The sequence below is a fragment of the Coenobita brevimanus genome, chromosome 48 (genome assembly GCF_032717465.1).
Source record: "Coenobita brevimanus isolate Jiangsu-jjx chromosome 48, ASM3271746v2, whole genome shotgun sequence".
Classification (NCBI taxonomy): domain Eukaryota; kingdom Metazoa; phylum Arthropoda; class Malacostraca; order Decapoda; family Coenobitidae; genus Coenobita; species Coenobita brevimanus.
This window is the reverse complement of record NC_137001.1, coordinates 651,620-675,000: the sequence shown is the minus strand read 5'-3', so window position 1 is coordinate 675,000 and position 23,381 is coordinate 651,620. Positions and strand designations below refer to the sequence as shown.

The 23,381-nt window shown below is 45.7% G+C and overlaps 1 protein-coding gene across 1 annotated transcript in view; it reads right to left on the bottom strand.

Annotated features, from left to right (window-relative positions):
* The window catches only part of LOC145399245 (potassium channel subfamily T member 2-like), a 340,618-nt gene that overhangs the window by 278,681 nt on the left and 38,556 nt on the right, over positions 1–23,381 (bottom strand). Inside the window, exon 2 of the mRNA XM_080271933.1 lies at positions 905–984. Within this exon, the coding sequence (XP_080128059.1) occupies positions 905–984 (80 nt within the window). The remainder of the gene's footprint in view (positions 1–904; positions 985–23,381) is intronic.

The following is a 23,381-nucleotide window of genomic DNA, read 5'->3' as shown; positions in this document are numbered from 1 at the left end:
GGTAGGTAGGTAGGTACAGAGGTTTATGGTGGATGCTCTGCTCACATCTAAAAGGCATGAGTGCTTGAACACTGACTGGAATGCAAGACTGTGGCATGGTTGCTGTTCTTACAATTGTATCGTGATGATGGCTCCATACTGAGGTAATTGTAGCTGTAGTTGTGGTAGTAGTAACAGCTGCAGTAACAATAGCAGTAGCAGCACTAGTAGTGGAAGCAGCAGCAGTCTTGAAGTGGCAGCAGCAATCACTTGGCTTGAGAAGATGCAACAAGAACTTCTGCAGTTACTTACCAAGCTTACGTTCTGAGGCAAAACTTGGTTCGTCACCTCTGGAAAGCATCTCGCAACACCATAACGTACTGCGCTACACCATACCACACCATCCTACCGCGACACACCATAACCTCCCCTCTTTATAATCAAATCATACCATGACATCACACAATGTAATATTTTGATGAATTTACATATGTTACGAGACAGGCAGACAGTGACTGAAAGAGTGATACAAAACTGAAATACCACCAAACTACACCATACTACAGTATCTCTTTCCTCCCTATGGGCCCAGCAGACTCCATGTGGTGGCACCGATACAGCCGGGATGGCATTGATACAGCCGGGGGTTCTGCTGCCCAGTTATACAAATGTTCCTCAACTCCCTCCATATCTTTCAAAAGAAGGGTGCTGGATTGCTGGAGAATGGAATCTTCAACATGCAGCCCACCACGTTCACGTTTCAAATGGAACTGGGCCTGTAACAATAAATACTACTACTACTACGAGAGATAGGCTGACTGACTGCCAAACAAAACTGAAATCCCACCACATCACACCACACTACATTATCCCTCTCTTCCCTAATCAAACCACACTACACCATCACACCAACACCAACACTTACTTGATCTCTGGTTCTTCACAAAGTACAGGTGCAGTCTCTCCTTAAAGGTGTTCTCATTCACGTAATACTCAACCCGCACTCTGCAAGAAGAAAAAAGAAAGGTAAGTTAATGCATAGTTAGGGGAAAGTTAGAGTAATGAGGAGACACTACAATAGATGTCAGACGTTTGTTGAAAAATAGTGAAGAATGAGAGGTAGTGAAAACGGTTAGTGGTAGTGGAGTGCTAAGAAAAGACAAGAAAGTTAATGTGTGTGTATATATATATATATATATATATATATATATATATATATATATATATATATATATATATATATATATATATACATATATATATATATATATATATATATATATATATATATATATATATATATATATATATATATATATATATAATCCTTGTAAGACCTGGACGCCCAAATCCGGACACCCCAAGTCCCGGACATTTTGGGCTCAGGTCCTTGGACACTAAAAATGGCCGTTGTGACGGCACGCTAGTCGCCATGGCTGCCCATGTGCTCGCCTTTGTGGTGGTGCCCCACCTGCTGCAAGCCCTGTTGTTCCTCTGCTGCCTCTTACTTGTGTGTGTGACAAAGGCCCGACAAGTGGAACTGAGTGGTTCTGCCTCTGGAGAAGAAGAGGGAGATACTGGAGAAGGTGGACACGGGATGGTCGACGTCCCACATCCTCCAAGAATTCAACCTGGCTCGCTCTACAATACTGTACCTTGTTTGATATAAAGAAATCTCGGGACAAACTCACTCAGTACATGGCAGACCTCGCATCAGAGACCAAACGCAACATGCAGAGGAGGATTATGTACCTTCCCAGGTTTGCTGAAGTCAACCGCTCCACGCTGATTTGGTATCGTCAACACCGTGCTGCTGGTGTGCTGGTGCGTGGTATGGAGCTGAAGGCTGCTGCTGAAAAGTTTGCAAGGTTACATGACACCCCAGACTTCAAGGCATCTGAAGGGTGGCTCTTCACTTTCAAGTTACGACATGGATTTACCAACCGTAAGGCCCATGGTGAGGCTTTGGATGCCAATGAGGAGGGAGCAGAAGAGTTTTGGCAGAAGATGAAGGGTTTGATCGACAGGGAGGGCCTTGCTCTTGATCAAGGTTACAACGCTAACGAAACTGATCTATTCTATCGCTCGCTGCCAATGAACACCCTAGCAGAGGAGACGGAGTAGCGTGTACCTGGACGCAAGCTCTCCGAGCAGCGGACATCTGCTTTGTGTTGTGCCAATGCTAATGGCATGCATTGGCTCAAGCCCGTTATTGCTGGCCATGCAAAGCAGCCTCGGTGCCTTCGTGGGTTGATGGATGTCCTACCTGTCGTTTGGTACCGTTCTGTAAAGACTTGGTTCACAGCCAAGATCTTCAAAGACTGGTTTCACAAGCACTTCGTCAAGGAGGTCATCCATTATCAGATGAAAACACTGGGAATCCCACACAGCCAGGTAAAGGCTCTCCTTCTTCTGGACAGTGCATCTGGGCATCTGTCCGACAAGAAGTTGATCACTGAGAATGGCAGCATTAGGTGCCTGTTTTTGCCACCTAATACTACTGCTCTCATCCAACTGATGGACCAAGGAGTGATCACGGCTACAAGGAAATTATACTGTCGGAAGTACCTGGATGAGGTGATGGTTGTTCTTGAGGAGGAGGGGGAGCACTGGGAGGGATGGGACATGTCAAGCCAGCGAACTGTGGAAAACCTTTGCCACTACAACCGGGCCAGTGCATGGAGGGAAATCCCTCTCAAAACTCTGGAAGTGGTTGGTCTCGTCTGCTTCTCAGAGTTGATGTGGTGCACGACTTTCTGGGTTTTGACGTGGATGACTTCCATGTGCGTTTTTGTGCGGCTGGCTTTGAGGTGGATGTGGACAAAGTGCATGAATTGTCGGAGATGACAAGGGTGATCCTGGGTATCACATTATGTCTGATATCGAGGTCACATCTTCAGCTGCAGGTACAAGTACCCAGCTGGAAGATTCCAATGAGGACAGCGAGGATAATGAGGATTCCTCTCAGCGTGCCACTACTCCAGCCATCCCCAAGCTGAGCACACTCCGGGAGCACGTAGAGTTCATTCTGGACTACCTTGAGCACCAGGAATGTGACCGGGAGATGGGGCCACTGGGACTTGTGGAGGAAGTGCGTGCTTTTAGGCAGCGCATCATCAATCGCCAGAATCGACGTTCCTTACGTCAATCAACCACTGACACCTTCTTCAGGTCAATGACCCCCGCCTTGCCAAGCCCTGGCTCCACACCACTGCCTCACCAAGACAAGCCTTCCACCTCCGAGCTACAGCCCAGCACATTGGCCACGGTGGAGTCTCCTCTGGACGTGAGCTTGCGGCTATCTTTAGAGTCGTCTGCAGTGGGTAGCCCATAACCACATCCCAGCGACGTGCCCCTCAGCCGCCTACAACACTTACTCTCCGACTCTGACATTGAATAAACAGCAAAAACTTGCCACTAGACCACATAGGAATTTACAGTGTTGTGCAGTGTTAAGTAATTAGAATTCAGAGTGCAACGGATTAAGTGCAGAGTGCGACACTGGCGAGTTTCAAGTGCAGTGCAAGTAAGAACAGAGTGTGCAGTGTTAAGAAAATTAGAATTCAGAGTGCAAAGGATTAAGCCCAATGCAAAACTGGATTACTGTACATGCTTCAAGTGCACCTTCACCATTATCAGAGCCTGAGAGGAGACTGGTTAATCTTCACGATGGTCACAGATATGTCGTATGAACCCTGTACCTTACTAAATACTGTATTTTCCAAAGGCACTTCTAATTCCTCATTCTCTGGTTCCTTTTCATTTGTTTCATGGTTTCTGTCCCTTATTTGTGTGCACAGGGTCTTAAATAGGTGCTGTGCATGTCTGGTAAGGAGTTATTTAGGTGGCTTTCAAAGTTAGGTGGGGTTAAGGTCCATAAGTACCTGTCCAGTGGGCATTTTCCCAAGACCCAGACAAGACCAAGTCCTGGACATGCCATTAACTTTATTACGTCAGATCTTGGAGGGATTACTGTATGTATATACATATATATATATATATATATTGTTACGGTTTGCGCCAGCCCGGGGCTATTACAAAAAGACAACAAGTCAGCCTTAGATGATCGGCCTCCACTGCGTTGCAAAAATAACGCAGACCCCGGCACTGACACTCCGCAAACTAGAGAAAAACTGCACAACGGAAGTACTTACTTAAGAACGCAACACTCTGTACTTTGATAATAAAACGGAAGAGCCTACCTATAGATCTAGCCTACTATCGCCACTACCGGAAGTAATACCGCCCGAGACAGTATACAGGAACACCTCCCACTTACTTCCAGTGGTGACGACTTTCTACTTAACCCGTGTCCAAGGGGGAACGCAGTTGACGGCTCACGATAGTTCTCACTAGCCTTGTGCAAGTAGATGGGATTAGAATGTGTAGGGGTTAGGGTGTGTGTGTGTATGTACGTGTGTTGGGGAACGTTAATTAAGGCAGCGAGAGACTACGGTGAGCCAGACTGGCCCTCCAAAGACAACACGGTTACAAAAACAAAATAAAATAACTACTTCTCTCAGTCAGCAACAAAAGAATAAAAATAAACTTAAATGAAAACGCCAGCTCGGCAGAAAAATGACTGGGGAGAGAGAGAGAGTGTACAAGCACCCGATACTAAAGCTGGCTGGGAAGAGACTGGCCTACTGCTAGGCTCGTGTTCAGCCAAGCGCGAACGCATGAATCAAATTAATTAATAAGAACTTAAATTCGTGCCCCTCTCTCTCTACAATAAATTGGTACTTCTAATGCAAGCAAAACATCATTAAATATACTGGTAGCTCACATAAGACAATCAAAATAATCAAATGCATTCTCAGCATGGTATTAAATAAAATTGCCCTCAGTGGCAGGAACGAAAGAAACAAAAGAACTTGTAGCACTCGCTAATATAAACTCCGCGAATGACACGGATACATACTGCATAATCCCCCTAGCCCAGCTGTAACGGCTGCATCCGTGGGAACGGAAAGGCGGACAGCGTAACACGCCCTTCCCCAAGGGAAAATTTTGAGCCCTGGATCAAAATTTTCGAATCAAGACCCTGACCCCTCCCTGGATAAACAATCAGCAATTACGTTATCAATCCCCTTAATATGCCTAACTTCTAAATTGTACTCCTGCAAAAGCAAACTCCAGCGGGTCAAACGCTGGTTTTTGAATTTAAACTTGTTCAAAAACTGCAGGGGATGATGGTCTGAATAAATCTTGATCACAGGGCCAAAAGGGGGCAGGTAGGCAGCAAAGTGTTGTAGGGCCAGGATAATCGCTAATAACTCCTGCTCTATGACGGAATAGTTCTTCTGGGCTCTATTAAACTTCTTTGAGAAGTATGATATGGGATGTTCAACCTGGCCCTCATCTGGCTGCATCAACACTGCTCCTACCCCTACTCGGCTAGCATCAACTGCCAGCACAAAAGGTTTGTCAAAATCTGGTGCACGCAATATAGGGTGGTGGCACAGCAGAGACTTAACCGTAATAAAAGCTTGCTCACACTCGGCTGTCCACTGCCACTTCTTATCCTTGCGCAATAAGTCAGTAAGAGGGGCAAGCACTGTGGAGTAATTCCCAATGAATCTTCGGTAATAGCCGATCATGCCCAAAAATCGCTGGAGGGCACGGCGACACTGGGGTGCTGCAAAGTTGGAAATGGCATCCACCTTAGCCCGAGGTGGAGCCACTTGCCCATGTCCTACAACAAATCCAAGGTACTGGACCTTAGCACGTACGAACTCGCACTTGTCTAAGTTGACTACTAAGCCAGCTTCCTCCAACCGCTTAATGAGCATTTCCACATGATCAAGGTGCTCCTCCCACTTGGTGTCATACACAATGACATCATCGATGTAAACGACACAATTGGGTATGCCATCCACCACTTTATCCATAAGCCTCTGGAAAGTGGCTGGAGCATTCTTCAGTCCATAAGGCATCACCTGGCACTGATATACTGCACCACTGACAACAAAGCTAGCCACTTGTTTAGCCCGTTCCGTCAGCGGGACCTGCCAGTATCCTTTTACTAAGTCAAGTTTGGTGATATAAGTGGCATTTCCCACCTTGTCCACGGAGTCATCGACCCGAGGCAAGGGATAAGCATCGGTCTTAGACAGTGAGTTAACCTTCCGGAAGTCCACACACAACCTAACCTTCCCATCTGGCTTCGGCTGCAAGGTAACTGGTGAACTCCACTCACTGAAACTCCTCTTAATCAATCCATGGTCCAACATATACTTGATCTCATTATCGAGAGCTTTCTGTCTGATAGGGTTGATGCGGTAAGGAGCTAATTTTACAGGCTTACTATCCCCAACATCAATGTCATGAGTAGCCCAAGTTGTCAATCCCGGTGAATCTCCAAAAACTTTCGGATGTTTCCATAATCTGTTGCACAGCTCTTCTCGCTTTACTGGATCAAGGTGTCGCAATTTCTCCACCAGAGCTGCATAACCATTGCCCTCCCATAGGTCAGCTGGTAACATCTCACCACGACTAAACACTTCCTCCTGCTCCTCCAACTCACTACCAACCACCAAAACTACAGGAGCGCTCTTATCCCTGGTTCCCTCAACGTCCACTCCAAAGTCACCTTCCAGGAACTGTGGCTGTAACCCTGGTCCACCACTCACATCACCGGCACCAACAGCTCCCTCCACAGCACGTTCCCTTGATGCCACGTCCTCCCTTCCCCGTCCTTCACATCCCAGGTGAGAGACATCAGCAGTCATCCCACAATGAGAATCAACTGGGCGGTAGTATGGCTTCAACATATTAATGTGGCACAACTGAGTACTCTTCCGCCTGTCTGGGGTAACAATTAGATAGTCAAGTTCCCCAACTTTCTTCTTCACAATATAAGGACCACTGAATCTAGCTGCCAGAGGTTTTCCTTGCATGGGCAGCAGTGCCAAAACTTCATCTCCTTGCTTAAACTCACGACTTCTGACCTTCTTATCATAATGAGCCTTCATTTTCGCTTGAGCCCCGATTAGATGGTCACGGGCAAGCTCTAAGCGCCAATGCAGTCTCTCCCGAGTGCGGCAGACATAGTCAAGCATGGATTCCTGGTTGCCAGATTTGTTGTTACTCCAGGCCTCTCGCACCACATCCAAAGGACCACGAACTCTGTGCCCAAACACTAACTCATTGGGTGAAAACCCTAACGACTCAGTTGGTACCTCTCTCACTGCAAACATAACAAAAGGGTACCGCTAGGTCCCAATCCTTTCCACTATCATAGCAGAAGGTGCGCAGCATGGTCTTTAAGGTCTGATGATGCCTCTCCAGGGCACCTTGTGACTGCGGATGGTAGGCACTGGACAAAATGTGTTTGATGCCCAACTCTGTCATTGTCTGCTTAAACAAATTAGATGTAAAATTCACTCCACGGTCTGACTGCAACTCCTTGGGCAGGCCAAAATGAGTAAAGAACAGGATAAGTTGCTTGACTACTGACTTCGCCTGCATGCTTCTGATTGGTATAGCCTCTGGGTATCGCGTTGTAACATCCATTATGGTTAACAAATACTTGTTTCCAGCAGAAGTAGGAGGTAAAGGGCCCACGATATCAATGATTACCCGGGTAAACGGAGGTGCAACTGCAGGAGTGGGAGTCAAAGGGGCCACAGGAAGAACTTGATTAGGCTTGCCCACTATCTGACACGTGTGACAGCTCTTGATGTACGCAGCAACTTGTCCCGGCATACTTGGCCACCAAAAATTATATCTTAAGCGCTGCACTGTTTTTCTGTTTCCCAAGTGACCTGCTAAAGGTCCCTCATGTGCTAACTGTATTAACGGCACCCTATACTGCACAGGCACCACCACCTGCACTAACTCACCCACTCCTCCATCCACCGTGGCGCCAGTGGGCGTCCATCGGCGATGTAAAACATTGTCTTTAATCAGGAACTCCTCCTTACCACACTCCATACTTCTTTCTTCCCCTACTCGAGCAAACAAGGGCTTTAATGTTACATCCTCCTGTTGCTTCACCCTCAATTCTGCTGATCCAACACCCGCCAGCTCTACTGAGGACTGAGATAAGGGGCTGGCCGGGACACTGGATTGCGAAGGGCGATCAATCTCAGCGTCACCTCTAGTACACTCGACAGGGGGAGGAATGTCAGACTCCACACTGACATCATCACCTCTACCCTCAACAGTGACACTCTGTTCCTCAGGCGCGTTTGACGGTGGTCCTGCATCCCTGCAGTCGACCCCAGCGTCCTGAAATTCTTCTAATTCAGTCGGTGGGCTGGGTTCAGTCTCCACACAGACACACTCAGCACCACCTCTAGTGTCCTGAGTGGGAAGTGGGGCGGCGCCCATGCACGCATTCCCACTCTCCTCACCCACTACAGCAACACTCTGCTCACTAGGTTCCTCCATTGGTGGCCCTGCCTCATCACAGTCGACCCCAAGAACCTGTGACTTCACCAGTTCTTCCTCCCGGGCTGCAACCTGTGCCATAGATCGGGAACATGGCTTCCACTTCTGCATCAACTTCAATACCAATTTCTGGGGCGTCAAAACACTTCTCTGCCACAACAACTGGTGGGGGAAGAGATGGAAATACTTTCTCCCCAGCCAGGTCGTTCCCCAGCAGAAAATCAATCCCCTCTACTGGCATTACATCAGCAACAGCTACTTGAGCTGCAGCCTGAACAATGGGGCAATCGAGTTCCACATGAACATAATCATAGTATTCATCTGAGTTCATGCCCCTACACAGCACATACTTCCCTGAGTTTACAGGCCCTCCAGTCACGTTTCTGCACACAGACTGTTGTGCACAGGTATCACGAGCCACAGTAACTGGATAACTGATCCCATGAATTTTCACTGTGCCGTGACACATAAAAGGTTTACACCAGTCTAGGGACGATTTCTGAGGCAGTTCATCCGGAGGTGGCGTAGCATGTTGGGTAACTTTTTCAGCCTGAGCTGGCAGCGAGCACAGCCGGCTGCACTCCAGCTTTCCACAGACTTCTCCCTCACCGTTACCACTCTCCCAACTCCTCTCGTTCACCTGACTCGAACCTATAACTAGTGCCACTGGTTTGGCATTTTGGGAGGCCTTCCACTTAGGACAGTTAGGCTTGATGTGCCCACTCTGTTTGCAAAAGTAACAAACTAGCTTCGAACTGGATACAGGGCTCTTTCTCCCTGAATTCTTTTTCTCCTCTGAACTTCCCTTGGACTGATTCACGGGAGATTTATCCCAGGCAGGGCCACTCACAGTCCTCTCCCTGGAATACTGAAAATTAGCATACTTGACCCCCATACTCCGCAAGGCAAACACCCGGTCATCAGCCCACGTCGCTGCTTCCTTCACGGTCTTAAATCTCTTCTCCCTAATTTTAACACCAATTTCTTTGTCAGCCATGTTGGTAAAATGTTCCATCAAAAACAGTTCACGCACCTCGTTATACGAAGTGGCGCTCTCACTCAGCAACCACTCGTCTAACCTCTCCTCCAGATACCTAGCGTAGGCCATATAGGTGTCAGCAGGCCTTTTTCCGAGCACCACGGAACAACAACCGATAAGCCTCTGGTCTAAGTTCATATGCCTTCAGGATGGCTGTTTTAAATTCATCATAATCATCTACATCCTCAGGGCTCAACCTATTATACACTTCCAAAGCTTTTCCCTTCAGCACATTAGATACCAACCCCACCCAGCGCTGCCTTGGCCACTCAAACTCCCTAGCCTTCTTTTCAAATCTAACAAACCATTCTGTCACCTTCAACTCATCAAATGCTGGCACTAATTTTAGACTCCTTGAGAACCAACTCTCCCTATCCTCTGCACGGCCTGAGGTTTGGGTATCTGAAGTTGGTCTATTAGCAGTCAGCTCCAAGCGAGTCTTCTCCAGCTCAAATCGCATTTTTTCACTCTGCAACTCCATCTCCCTCTCTTCTTTTGCACGCTGCATTTCCCTCTCTTCTTTTTCACGCTGCATCTCCCTCTCTTCTTTTGCATGCTGCATTTCCATCTCCAACTTTTTCAACTCCAACTGCAACTGAGCCTCCGGTGACAAGGCTCCAGGGTATATGGGAGTGGAATGAACAACTCCAGGGAAAGCACTAGACATACCTGGGGGAACTGCTCTAAACTGGCTCGGCGGCATCATAGATGGTAATAGTGGGGTAGCGAAACGAGGCATTTCAGCACCATAGTCAAACTCAGGGCTCACACGGGGAGTACCTTTGCTATGTGCCTCTCGTTGTTCCATATCCACAGGTGACTCAGCACGTACGCGATCTGGTGTAGACACGCGTGACTCCATGGCGACAAATCAATGGCAGTACTAAATAATGAAATACTAGTGCTGACTGAGAAACTACAAAACACATCAACTTCACCTCAAAGCACAGAGAACGCCAAGGTAACGATATCCTAGCAAGAAGAAGGCACTGTTAGGATATCCTGATGCGAGGTCGCCACTGTTACGGTTTGCGCTAGCCCGGGGCTATTACAAAAAGACAACAAGTCAGCCTTAGATGATCGGCCTCCACTGCGTTGCAAAAATAACGCAGACCCCGGCACTGACACTCCGCAAACTAGAGAAAAACTGCACAACGGAAGTACTTACTTAAGAACGCAACACTCTGTACTTTGATAATAAAACGGAAGAGCCTACCTATAGATCTAGCCTACTATCGCCACTACCGGAAGTAATACCGCCCGAGACAGTATACAGGAACACCTCCCACTTACTTCCGGTGGTGACGACTTTCTACTTAACCCGTGTCCAAGGGGGAACGCAGTTGACGGCTCACGATAGTTCTCACTAGCCTTGTGCAAGTAGACGGGATTAGAATGTGTAGGGGTTAGGGTGTGTGTGTGTATGTACGTGTGTTGGGGAACGTTAATTAAGGCAGCGAGAGACTACGGTGAGCCAGACTGGCCCTCCAAAGACAACACGGTTACAAAAACAAAATAAAATAACTACTTCCCTCAGTCAGCAACAAAAGAATAAAAATAAACTTAAATGAAAACGCCAGCTCGGCAGAAAAAAGAGAGAGTGTACAAACACCCGATACTAAAGCTGGCTGGGAAGAGACTGGCCTACTGCTAGGCTCGTGTTCAGCCAAGCGCGAACGCATGAATCAAATTAATTAATAAGAACTTAAATTCGTGCCCCTCTCTCTCTACAATAAATTGGTACTTCTAATGCAAGCAAAACATCATTAAATATGCTGGTAGCTCACATAAGACAATCAAAATAATCAAATGCATTCTCAGCATGGTATTAAATAAAATTGCCCTCAGTGGCAGGAACGAAAGAAACAAAAGAACTTGTAGCACTCGCTAATATAAACTCCGCGAATGACACGGATACATACTGCATAATCCCCCTAGCCCAGCTGTAACGGCTGCATCCGTGGGAACGGAAAGGCGGACAGCATAACAATATATATATATATATATATATATATATATATATATATATATATATATATATATATATATATATATATATTACATCATCTCATCTCATCTCATCTCATCCAATCAGCCGTTTGAGTGTCCACTGCAGGATCGGCCTATCCAGACCGAAGTCGGGACAATACAGCCAATGTATCTCTACCAAGTGGCTTAGGCTGTCTGGTAGAGATTGTACGTAGGGTGAGAAGTGTTTGTAAATGTAATTGTAGTGTTGGAGTGGCTCTGGATGTGTGTGTAGTCTGTGAACCAAGTGTAGTCGGCCCGCGCAAGCCGACTGGGTGCAAGCATACTTTTTAGTATGCGACACTGGTTCAACCACAGCACCTCTTATGTCCACCAATGCAGTACGTGGGCAGAAGAACACTCCCAAAGTTTATTACCCTGGCGGGGCGCGAACCCTCGTTCTTCAGTGTATGAAAACGCACACTTTGCCATATACTATATATATATATATATATATATATATATACAGTAAGCTCCCACAGTGTGCGAGTGGATGGGCTGTCCTGGTCCTTGCTTACTGTGAAATTGTGCACTGTGAATACATAATCTTATGGGAAAAATTACATATGGGTGGTACAGTACCCCCTCATACCTTGACACTTTTTGACCCATAGAGACATAGTAAAGGGAAAATTCTTCAGACATATACTACAGATGTAGCTACAATAACAAAACTATGGTCGGTCACCTCAACAACAGTAGACAACAAGCTTGATGGACTTAAAGAACCGGGGTTCCGAGGCGTGGCAACACTTACAGTGCCACCCCCCCCCCCGCCGCACCAACACTTCCATCCTCAGACTCCTCCTGAGCACCTTCCTCACAAGCCTCTAACTCAGTCACTTTGGCCAAAAACCCCTTGAAGTCTAATGATGACGCAACTGACATTGCATCCTCTTCATCCTCTACAGGAACAGGATCGGATCATGTACTTGGTCCCTCACTTTCACTTTCTTGAGGCCGCTGTGTGTACCTTGATATAAGCGTCTGCCTCCTCCTGTTAATTTCTTGCCTGTGCCTGTCTGTGTAGACACAGAAGGCTTTGTCGATACTAATGAGAACCTCCTCCATTCTTTGTTGGCTGATTTTGTGTTCCTTCATTTCTTCTTTGAGCTTAGCCACAGCTGCAAGGATCTTGCCTATCCTTGACAAAGACAGTTCTGTGCTGCCCTCCATCACACTAGAATGTCCAGGAATTTCTGCACATCTAGATCACGACTGATGTCATGATGGACATACTGTGTGGGCATGGGGATCTCATACTCAGGGAAAATCGAATTTTTGTGCCATTCCTTGCCTCGGCCTCGCGTATTGTGGGATAAACTCACGCAATCAAGAATTTTAGTTATTATTTTTGGTCACTCACTTCTTATGCAATTCGCGCACTATGAGCTCGTGCACTACAGGAGCTGTCAGTACATTCAGGTGTATATATATATATATATATATATATATATATTTTGCCAGACGCCTCAATCCCGTGCGAGGTGGCCACAAACAAATCGCCTCCACGTCGCCCTGTCCCCCGCCATTTCACTGCCCTGCTCCCAACTCACCCCCCCCTCTCTCATATACCTCTCCACCCCATCCCTCCATCTCATCCTCGGCCTCCCCCTCCCTCTCCCCCCTCCACCTCACTCACATACACTCTCCTCATCAGTCTCTCACCTTCCATCCTCTCCACATGGCCAAACCACCTCAATGTGTTCCTCATAACTCTTCCTATCACATCCACACCACAATGCTCCTTTATATCCTCATTTGTCAGCCTGTCTTTCCATGTGACTCCACAGGCTCCTCTTAAATAACTCATTTCCACTGCTCTCACTCTTGACTTGTGTCCTTCCAACAACGTCCAAGCTTCACTTCCATACGTTAGAGTTGGTATCACAATACTGTCATGTAGTAACTTATTCACTTCCATGCTCACTTCCCTGTTTCTTTTCACTGCTTTCAAGGAACCAGCAACCTTCCTTCCTTGTACTCTTTCAAGCACTTCACCCTCCAAACTTCCATCCTTATTCATTACACTACCCAAGTACTTGAACATACTCAGATTTTCCATTTCTGCACCATCCAACCTCACTGTACAATCACTGACTTCACTTCTCTCAAAGACCATAACTTTACTCTTCCCTACATTCACCTTTAGATTCCGTTTCTTACATACTCTCCCAAACTCATCCACCAAGCCTTGCAGCTCCCCTTCGTCTTCACTCAACAACATAGTATCATCCTAAAACAACAGTACAGGGAGTTTCCAAACACTACCCTCTCTTACCAGGGCCACTCCAACATCCACTACCCTACCTTGTACCTCTTTTATTACCCCATCTATGTACAGATTGAACAGCCATGGAGACACACCTGGTAACACATCCCTGTTTCAACCCAACCTTCAAAGAGAAAAATTCACTCAGTTCACTATCCACACGCACTGCAGCTTTAGCACCATCATACATACTCTTCACAGCATTCAACAACTCCCATCTACTCCATATATTCTTAATACTTTCCACAATCCTTGTCTATCCACCCTGTCAAATGCTTTCTCCAAATCCATGAAAGCCACATACAACTTCTTTCCCTTCTCTAGAAACTTTTCCACTAAAGATCTAAGAATGATTATCTGATCTACACAACCTCTCCCCTTCCTAAAGCCTCCCTGTTCTTCTCCAACTAATTCCTCTGTTCTTTCCCTAACTCTGTCAATAAGTATCCTACCATATACTTTTCCTATTACACTAAGAAGACAAATGCCCCTATGATTACCACACACTCCTTTTTCCTCTTTTCCTTTGTACATGGGAATAATTATACCTGACTTCCCTCCTCCCAGGCCAATCTGCACATCTTCCACATCCATTCTACTACTATCTCTCCCCCATGCTTCAGCATTTCACCACACACTCCATCAATTCCTGGGGCTTTCCCCAATTTGACTTTCTTCATTGTTTCCACAACTTCTATCCTACTGATTTCTTCCTGTCTTGTCACCTCCCTCCTTCTCTCAGCCATCCCCCAGCCACTTATACTCGCATTCCTTCCATCTTCTACATTCAACAGTTCCTTAGTGTTCTCTCCATCTGCTCACTTTTTCTCCCTTCTCCACTAGTATTCAACCATTTTTATCTTTCACTCCCCTGCTAACTTCACTGCCACCCTGTCTTACTCTCTTCACCTCTTTCCAGAACATTTTCTTACAGTCCCTCCATTTTACACTCAAATTCCTTCCAAATTCCTCATCGACTCTCTTCTTACTCTCTCTTATTAATCTTTTCACCTCTCTCTTCTTTTCTACATATAACTCTCTCTTCCGCCTCTCAACTTCTTTCACGCCCCTATTTCTCATACTTTCATTGTATGCTTTCTTCTTTTGTGCCACAGCCTGTCTCCCTCGTCATTCCACCACACTGTTCCTTGCACCCCCCTTCGTCTTCTCTTCACCCCACAGACCACATTACATGCTGCATATATTTCTTCTGTGAATATCCTGCACACACCTTCCACGTCCCCCATCTGCTCCAATTCATATTTACCTAATCGTTCCACTACTTCTCTCTTATATATATATATATATATATATATATATATATATATATATATATATATATATATATATATATATATATATCATCATCATCTGCCGTTGAGTGTCCACTACAGGACCAGCCTTCCTACCGAAGCAGGGACGATACAGCCAATGTATCTCTACCCAGTGGCTTAGGCTGTCTGGTAGAGACTGTATGTACAGTAGGATGTCTGGTAGAGACTGTATGTACAGTAGGGTGAAAAGTGCTTCTGAGTGTGATTGTAATGCTGGAGTGGCTTTGGATGTGTGTGTAGTCTGTGAACCAACTGTAATCGACCTGCCTTAAGCCGACTGGGTGTAAGCATACTAGTATACGACACTGGTTCAACCACAGCACCCCTTATGTCAGCCAAAGCAGTAAGTGGCTCAGTGAACGCTTCTCAAAGTTTTTACAACTCTGGTGGGAGGCGAACCCGCCCCCACCAGCGTGCAAGACGCACACTGTACCACAGAGGCTCTCTCTCTCTCCAGTAATACTTCGATAAACAATACCCTTAGATGCGATTCCCCGGCTTTACAATGGGGGTAGAAATTGCACCATACCCTGCCTAACGATGACCAAACCCCGGTTAAACGATGGGTTTTGATTTTTCTTACCAATTTTGATTATATTTTAGACTAACATTGTGTGTTTAGGTTGATTTATAAACTGTTTTTAGACTTTGACTAATGTATTTTAACCATAGGTCGGGTGAATATCATCATTTGGGGGTACAGTTTACTAAGCTTGATTTTTTCCAGACTTATATTTGATGATATTCAGATGTGATTTGTTGGTTTTATTGATTTATTGACAGGTGTTTGGCTTAGATTAGCTTTCTTGACAGCTTTTAGGACATTTAGATTGCCTTTACACCTGATTTTGGGCTCATCTGGGTGGGGTTTGGACTTGGTTTGGGGGGAAACCCAAGGCTGGTAAACAGCCCACATTGAAATACATGTTAAAACTACCTCGATATACAATACCCCGCCTAATGATGGGGTATTACCTAACCAGTTAGATAATTAAACCAGGGTATGCCTCTGTGTGTGTGTGTGTGTGTGTGTGTCTATATATATATATATATATATATATATATATATATATATATATATATATATATACACAGTATATATCAATATATATCATATATATATATATATATATATATATATATATATATATATATATATATATATATATATATATATATATATATATATATATATATACACACACAGTATATATCACTGATTCTCAAACTATGGGTCACAACCCAAAAGTAGGTTGTGAGGGGAATATTGATGGATCGCAGGGACATTGAATAGGTTTAATGCTTTCAATGTATGTTATTTACTTAACTGAAATTGTAATTATCCTCATTACACTATTAGCATATTCATATTCATAAGGGAAGGACGGGAAGAAGGAGTATTTGTAAGGAGAGTGGAAAGGTTACAAGAGGATGAGAAAAAGGCAGAATATAAAAGTGGAGAAACAATTGGGCAAATATGAAATGGAACAGATGGGGGACGTGGAAGGTGTGTGCAGGATATTTACAGAAGAAATATGTGCAGCATGTGATGTAGTGTGTGGGATGAAGAGAAGACAGAGGGGTGTGCAAGGAACAGCATGGTGGAATGAAGAGGTGAGACAGGCTGTGGTACAAAAGGAGAAAGCATACAATGAGTGGATGAGAAATAGGGGTGTGGAAGAAGTTGAGAGGCGGAAGAGAGAGTTATATGTAGAAGGAAAGAGAGAGGTGAAAAGATTATTAAGAGAGAGTAAGAGGAGAGCGGATGAGGAATTTGGAAGGAACTTCAGTGTAAACTGGAGGGACTGTAAGAAAATGTTCTGGAAAGAAGTGAAAAGAGTAAGACAGGGTGGAAATGAAGTTAGCAGGGGAGTGAAAGATAAAAATGGTAGATTACTAGTGGAGAAGGGAGAAAAAGCGAGCAGATGGAGAGAACACTTTAAGGAATTGTTGAACATGGAAGTGAAGCGAATATAAGTGGCTGAGGAATGGCTGGGAGAAGGAGGGAGGTGAGAAGACAGGAAGAAATCAGTAGGATAGAAGTTGTGGAAGCAATGAAGAAAGTTAAATTGGGAAAAGACCCAGGAATTGATGGACTGTGTGGTGAAATGCTGAAGTATGGGGGAGAGATAGTAGTAGAATTGATGTGGAAAATGTGCAGATTGGCCTGGGAGGAAGGTACAGTCCTGGAGGATTGGAAGTCAGGTATAATTATTCCTTTGTACAAAGGAAAAGGGGAAAAAGAAGTATTTGGTAATCATGCGGGCATCTGTCTTCTTAGTGTAATAGGAAAAGTATACGGTAGGATACTTATTGGTAGAGTTAGAGAAGGAATAGAGAAATTAGTTGGAGAAGAACAGGGAGGCTTTAGGAAGGGAAGAGGTTGTGTAGATCAGATATTCATTCTTAGATCTTTAGTGGAAAAGTTTCTAGAGAAGGGAAAGAAGTTGTATGTGGCTTTCTTGGATTTGGAGAAAGCATATGACAGAGTGGATAGACAAGGATTGTGGACAGCATTAAGAATATATGGAGTAGATGGGAAATTGTTGAATGCTGTGAAGAGTATGTATGATGGTGCTAAGGCTGCAGTGCGTGTGGATGGTGAACTGAGTGAATTTTTCTCTTTGAAGGTTGGGTTGAAACAGGGATGTGCCATGTCTCCATGGTTGTTCAATCTGTACAAGGATGGGGTAATAAAAGAGGTACAAGGTAGGGTAGTGGATGTTGGAGTGGCCCAGGTGAGAGAGGGTAGTGTTTGGAAACTCCCTGTACTGTTGTTTGCAGATGATACAGTGTTGTTGAGTGGAGACGAAGGAGAGCTGCAAGGCTTGGTGGATGAGTTTGGGAGAGTGTGTAAGAAACGGAATCTAAAGGTGAATGTAGGGAAGAGCAAAGTGGTGGTCTTTGAGAGAGGTGATGTCAGTGAATGTACAGCGAGGTTGGATGATGAAGAAATGGAAAATGTGAGTACGTTTAAGTACTTGGGTAATGTGATGAGTAGGGATGGAGGTTTGGAGGGTGAAGTGCTTGAATGGGTACAGCAGGGAAGAAAGGTTGCTGGTTCCTTGAAAGCAGTGATAAGAAGCAGGGAAGTGAGCATGGAAGTGAAAAAGTTACTACATGACAGTATTGTGATACCAACTCTAACGTATGGAAGTGAAGCTTGGACGTTGCTGGAAGGACACAAGTCAAGAGTGAGAGCAGTGGAAATGAGTTATTTAAGAGGAGCCTGCGGAGTCACATGGAGAGACAGGCTGACAAATGAGGATAATTATAAAGAAGCATTGTGGTGTGGATGTGGATGTGATAGGAAGTGTTAGGAGGAATACACTGAGGTAGTTTGGCCATGTGGAGAGGATGGAGGGTGAAAGACTGACGAAGAGAGTTTATGTGAGTGAGGTGGAGGGGAGAAGAGGGAGGGGGAGGCCGAGGATGAGATGGAGGGATGGGGTGGATAGGTATATGAGAGAGGGGTGTGTGAGTTGGGAGCAGGGCAGTGAAATGGCGGGTGACAGGGCAACGTGGAGGCGATTTGTTTGTGACCATCCCTAACGGGATTTCGGCCTGGCAATAGATAGATAGATAATAACTACGACAGGCTATATACCAGTTATACTCTCTCTCTGTACCCTGTGGGTCGCAAAGTCTTGAAATATTCCAAATAGGGTCATACACTAAAAAGTTTGAGAATCACTGGTATACTGATTACAGTTCGCTCGCCTAGTGCACGAGCTCATTGTATGCGAATCACATTGTGCATGAGTGACCAAAAATCATATTCAGAAACTTTGAATGCGCGGATTTACCTCACGGAACGCGAGGCAGAGGCAAGGAATGGCTCAAGAATGCCATTTTCCATTAGTACATGACCCATCCCCACACACACGTCCATCATCACGTGTCGTCATGTTGATATGCAGAAATTCCCAGGGCACTCCACTGCGCAGCTTGGGGTAGGAGGCAGTGGGCGTGCCATTAGAGACAACGCTCTTGCACAGTTCAGATCCGCTCTCTCAAGCTAACCTGTCGTGTACAATGTGTGGCATTTTTTTGTTGCTCCATCCTGGCCTTTACTTCGCTGCACCATGCCTCCAGCCCCAAGAGTTAAGAAACTTCTGACACACGCAACCAAGTCAGAGAATATCAAGATGAATGAGGAGGGACAAGGAAACACCACTATCAGGAGAGCCATGGGACTGGCTGAATCAACAGTGAGGACTGTTTGGAAGAAACGTGATGCCATCAGGGCACTTGTGAAGACATATGGTGCATCTGAGCTTGACAGCCATTCCCGGATGGGAAATCGTGCGATGATACTTATGGAACGGTATCTTGCCACCTAAATTATGAGAAAGGAGAAGGAAGGTGTACCACTGAATGGCAGATTTATTCAGAACCAAGCCCAGCTATTTTACAAGGCGGCATCTCGCAAGTTAAATGTGGAAAAACCTTTCAAGGCATTGGTTGGATGGCTGCACTGATTTTTGAAATGCAAGGAACTCCATCACATCAAACTGTCTGGTGAACGTGCCTCTGCCAACAAGCTGGCCGCGAGAAAGTATCATGCGATATTTAGAGCACTAACTGAAGAAGGACAGTACACCAAGGACCAAATCTACAACATCAACGAAACATCGTTTTACTACAAGGCCATGCCCAAAGCGACTTACATCGCTAGAAAACAGAAACAAGCCCCTGGTCAAAAGCTCCAGAAGTGTAAGATGACAGTAATTTTCACTGTTAACTTGCCTGGGAGCCACAAGATGAGGCCAGTTATTGCACACACAGCTTCACACCCAAGGTACTACAAAAACCTTACGAACATGGACACAAGTGGTGTGTACTGGTACAAATCAGCAAATGGTTGGATGACCAGGAACATTATGGCAGACCGGTTTTCGAAGCACCGCATCCCCGATGCCAGAGCCAAGTGTCGGGAACTTGGCATTCCATTTAAGATGCTCCTTGTGCTGGACAATGCACCAAGTCACCATCCATACCTAGAAGATCTGTACAAGGATGGTCGGATTGTGTTTCTGACATACTGGACGATGTCACTCATGCAGCCGCTGGATCAAGAACTGATCGCCACTGTCAAGCACTTCTATCGCAAGCAACTATACGACTACCTACGCAGGAAGACTGACACAGAAGAAGAGCTTCATGCCCAACAAGATCACAACGAAGACCTCAATGAGGCAGGTGCTCCCATATCATCTCCGCCAGCGGCTGTATCCCAACCCGCCACACCTGACATGACTGTTGAGGCATTTTGGTGTTGCTTCACAGTGAAGGATGCAGTTAACTTTCTCATACAAGCCTGGCACCAAATTACACCTGCAACGGTCAACCATGCATGGCGACTGCTCATGCCTCACTTATGCCCGGAGCATGAGACGGCCATTCAAGCACTGGCCGAGGCTGAGGCAGCAACACTGATAGCACCACAAGCTGTACCAGGTTTTCAGGAAGTTACGTTGGTGGACATACGAGAAGTGCACGCTGCTACTGAGGAACAGCCTCCCGAGGAAGTCTTACAATGGATAGACAAGGCTGACACAGAGCCCGACGCCAGGCAGAGTCAAGCTGAGGAGCCTAGTGTGATGGAGGGCAGGACAGAGCTGTGTATGTCAAGAATAAGCAAGATCCTTGCTGCCGTGGATAAGCTCAAGGAAGAGGTAAAGGAACATGAAGTGAGCAACCTAAGAATGGAGGAGGTTCTCGGTGATATCAACAAACTCTTCCATTTCTACACAGATAGGCACAGGCAAAAAATAAACAGGAGAAGACAGACGCTAATAACAAGTTACACACAGTGGGCTCAAGTTAGTGACAGTGCAGAACCAGCGACATCACCTGATCCTATTCCTGTTGAGGATGAAGAGGATGCAATGTCAGATGTGTCAGCATTGGACTTTGAGGGGTTTATGGCCGAAGTGAGTGAGTTAGAGGCTCCTGGGGAAGGTGCTCAAGAGGAGTCTGTGGAGGGAAGTGTTGGTGCGGTGGGAGGTGCAGCAGAGGGTGCGGCGCTGTAAGTGTTGCCGTGCCCCAGAACCCCTGTTATTTAAGACCATCAGGCCTGTTCTCTACTGTTGTTAAGGTGACTGCCCATATTTCTGTTATTCTAGCTATATCTGTAGTGCAACGTCTGAAAAATTAAAATCTTTATTATGTCTCTAAGGGCCAAAAAAGGTCCAGGTATGAGGGGGTACCGCCTCATGTAATTTTTCCCATAAGATTATGTATTCTCAGTGCACGAATTCACACTGTGCGAGGTCGTGGACCGCCCAATCTCTCGCACAGTGCAAGCGAACTGTGTATATATATATATATATATATATATATATATATACAGTGGACTCGCCTACTGCGTGAGCCCAGAGTGCGCGAATCGCACTGTACGCAAGTGACCAAAAATCATAACCAAAAACCTTGAATGTGCGAGTTTACCTCACAGAACGCAAGGCAGAGGCAAGGAGTGGTTCAAAAACGCCACTATCCATTAGTGCGTGATCCCCCCACACACACACAATGCACCAATAGTGACCTAGAGGGTCATGGGAAAGTGCTCAAGAGGTGTTTACAGTAAGATCTCATCAATAACAACATCGACAATAACGTTTTCGGCAATAACAGTAAGTTAGAAGAGATACCCAGTTTCTATAATAATGACAGGTATTTCGCAATTACCAAGTTGTTATACTGCCAATACGTCCATAACAAGATGAGGAATGAAACAGACAAGCAAGAAGAGATGAAGGAAATTGCCAAAAATGTGAGCAGTAGCGAGGAGGAGAGGGAGGATCCTCCTCTCCCCACCTCCCCTGACTCACCCACCTCCATCCCCTCCTCCTCCACTGCCCCACCTGACTCACCAGCCGCCTCCCCCTTCACCTCCGTAGCCCCACCTGACTTACCTGCTTCACCTGGCATACCTGCAACCCCCACCATAATGACTGTTGCTGCATTCTGGAAGAAATGTAACATTCGACATAAATTTCTTCGTCAAAGCCTGGAATACTCGTAATACGACGCTGGCATCCGTTAAACAAGCGTGGTGCAGCTAGGGTGGCGTCGGGGGCACTCTAAGTGTGTTGCTGTGGCTCGAAACCCCTGTTATTTAAGTCCATGAGTCCTGTTGTCTACTGTTGTTAAGGTGGCTGCCCATATTTTTGTTATTGTCTATATCTGTAGTACAATGTCTGAGAAATGTGACCTTTATTATGTCTCCAATGGCCAAAAATTGTCCAGGTATGAGGGGGTATCGGCCATACGTTATTTTTCCCATAAGATTATGTATTCTCTGCGCAGGTTCACAGTGCACGAGGACCAGGACCGCCCAATCTCTCGTGTACTGTGCGAGCTCACTGTATACACACACACACACACACACACACACACACACACACGCACACGTGTGTGCACGCGAGCGCGCGATTAACAGAAACACATTACTGCCCACATAATACACCATCACATGACATGCCACACATTACCCTCTCTCTCTCTCGAAAGCCAAGCATCAAAGAAAATGGATACCGGTATGTGTACGGGGTACCGATAGCAGGAGTATGATCTTTTGTAAATTATCCTTCCGTGTCCAATTTTGGAGAGAGAGAGAGAGAGAGAGAGAGAGAGTGTGTACTAGTAAGAAGCAAATATGTTAGGCACCATAAGTTCAAAATCAAGGAGGCACTCAAGGAGAAAGGTTGAGAACGGTCTCTCTCTCTCTCTCTCTCTCTCTCTCTACCTACTACCTACCTAGGAACACACACACACACACACACACACACACACACACACCGCTTGCTGGCTCAATGGTAGCATTCTCGCTCGCCATCTGGCGGACAGGAGTTCGCGCCTCGCTCAGGTTGCGAAAAAGTTTCACTGACGAAGTGGGTGGTTACTGTCCCCCTTGAGCAAGGGGACGGATGTGTGCATATGTGTAGGTCACAGCCTTGCCCTTAGATCGGACTATATGAGGTCTCAGCTCCCTTCCGGGAGGGTAAAAGCTGACGATCACGACCATCAAGTGATCCTGACCAACCCAGTGATTTGCACACACACACACACACACACACACACACACACACACACACACACAAAAGGATAAAGGTAGAAAGCAGGATGATGATTTCTACCAAGAACTGGTTGAAATGGAGACTTACAATAAACAGGTGGAACGAGTAAACAGACTAGAGATGGCTATTCAGAATAAGATTGATAAAATTAAGCAACAGACGCACTTGCAAAATGAAGGAATAGAAAAATTAGGAAAGGAAGTCAACAAGAAAGACACAACAATAAATGAGCTGACACTAGAAGTGGGCTCACA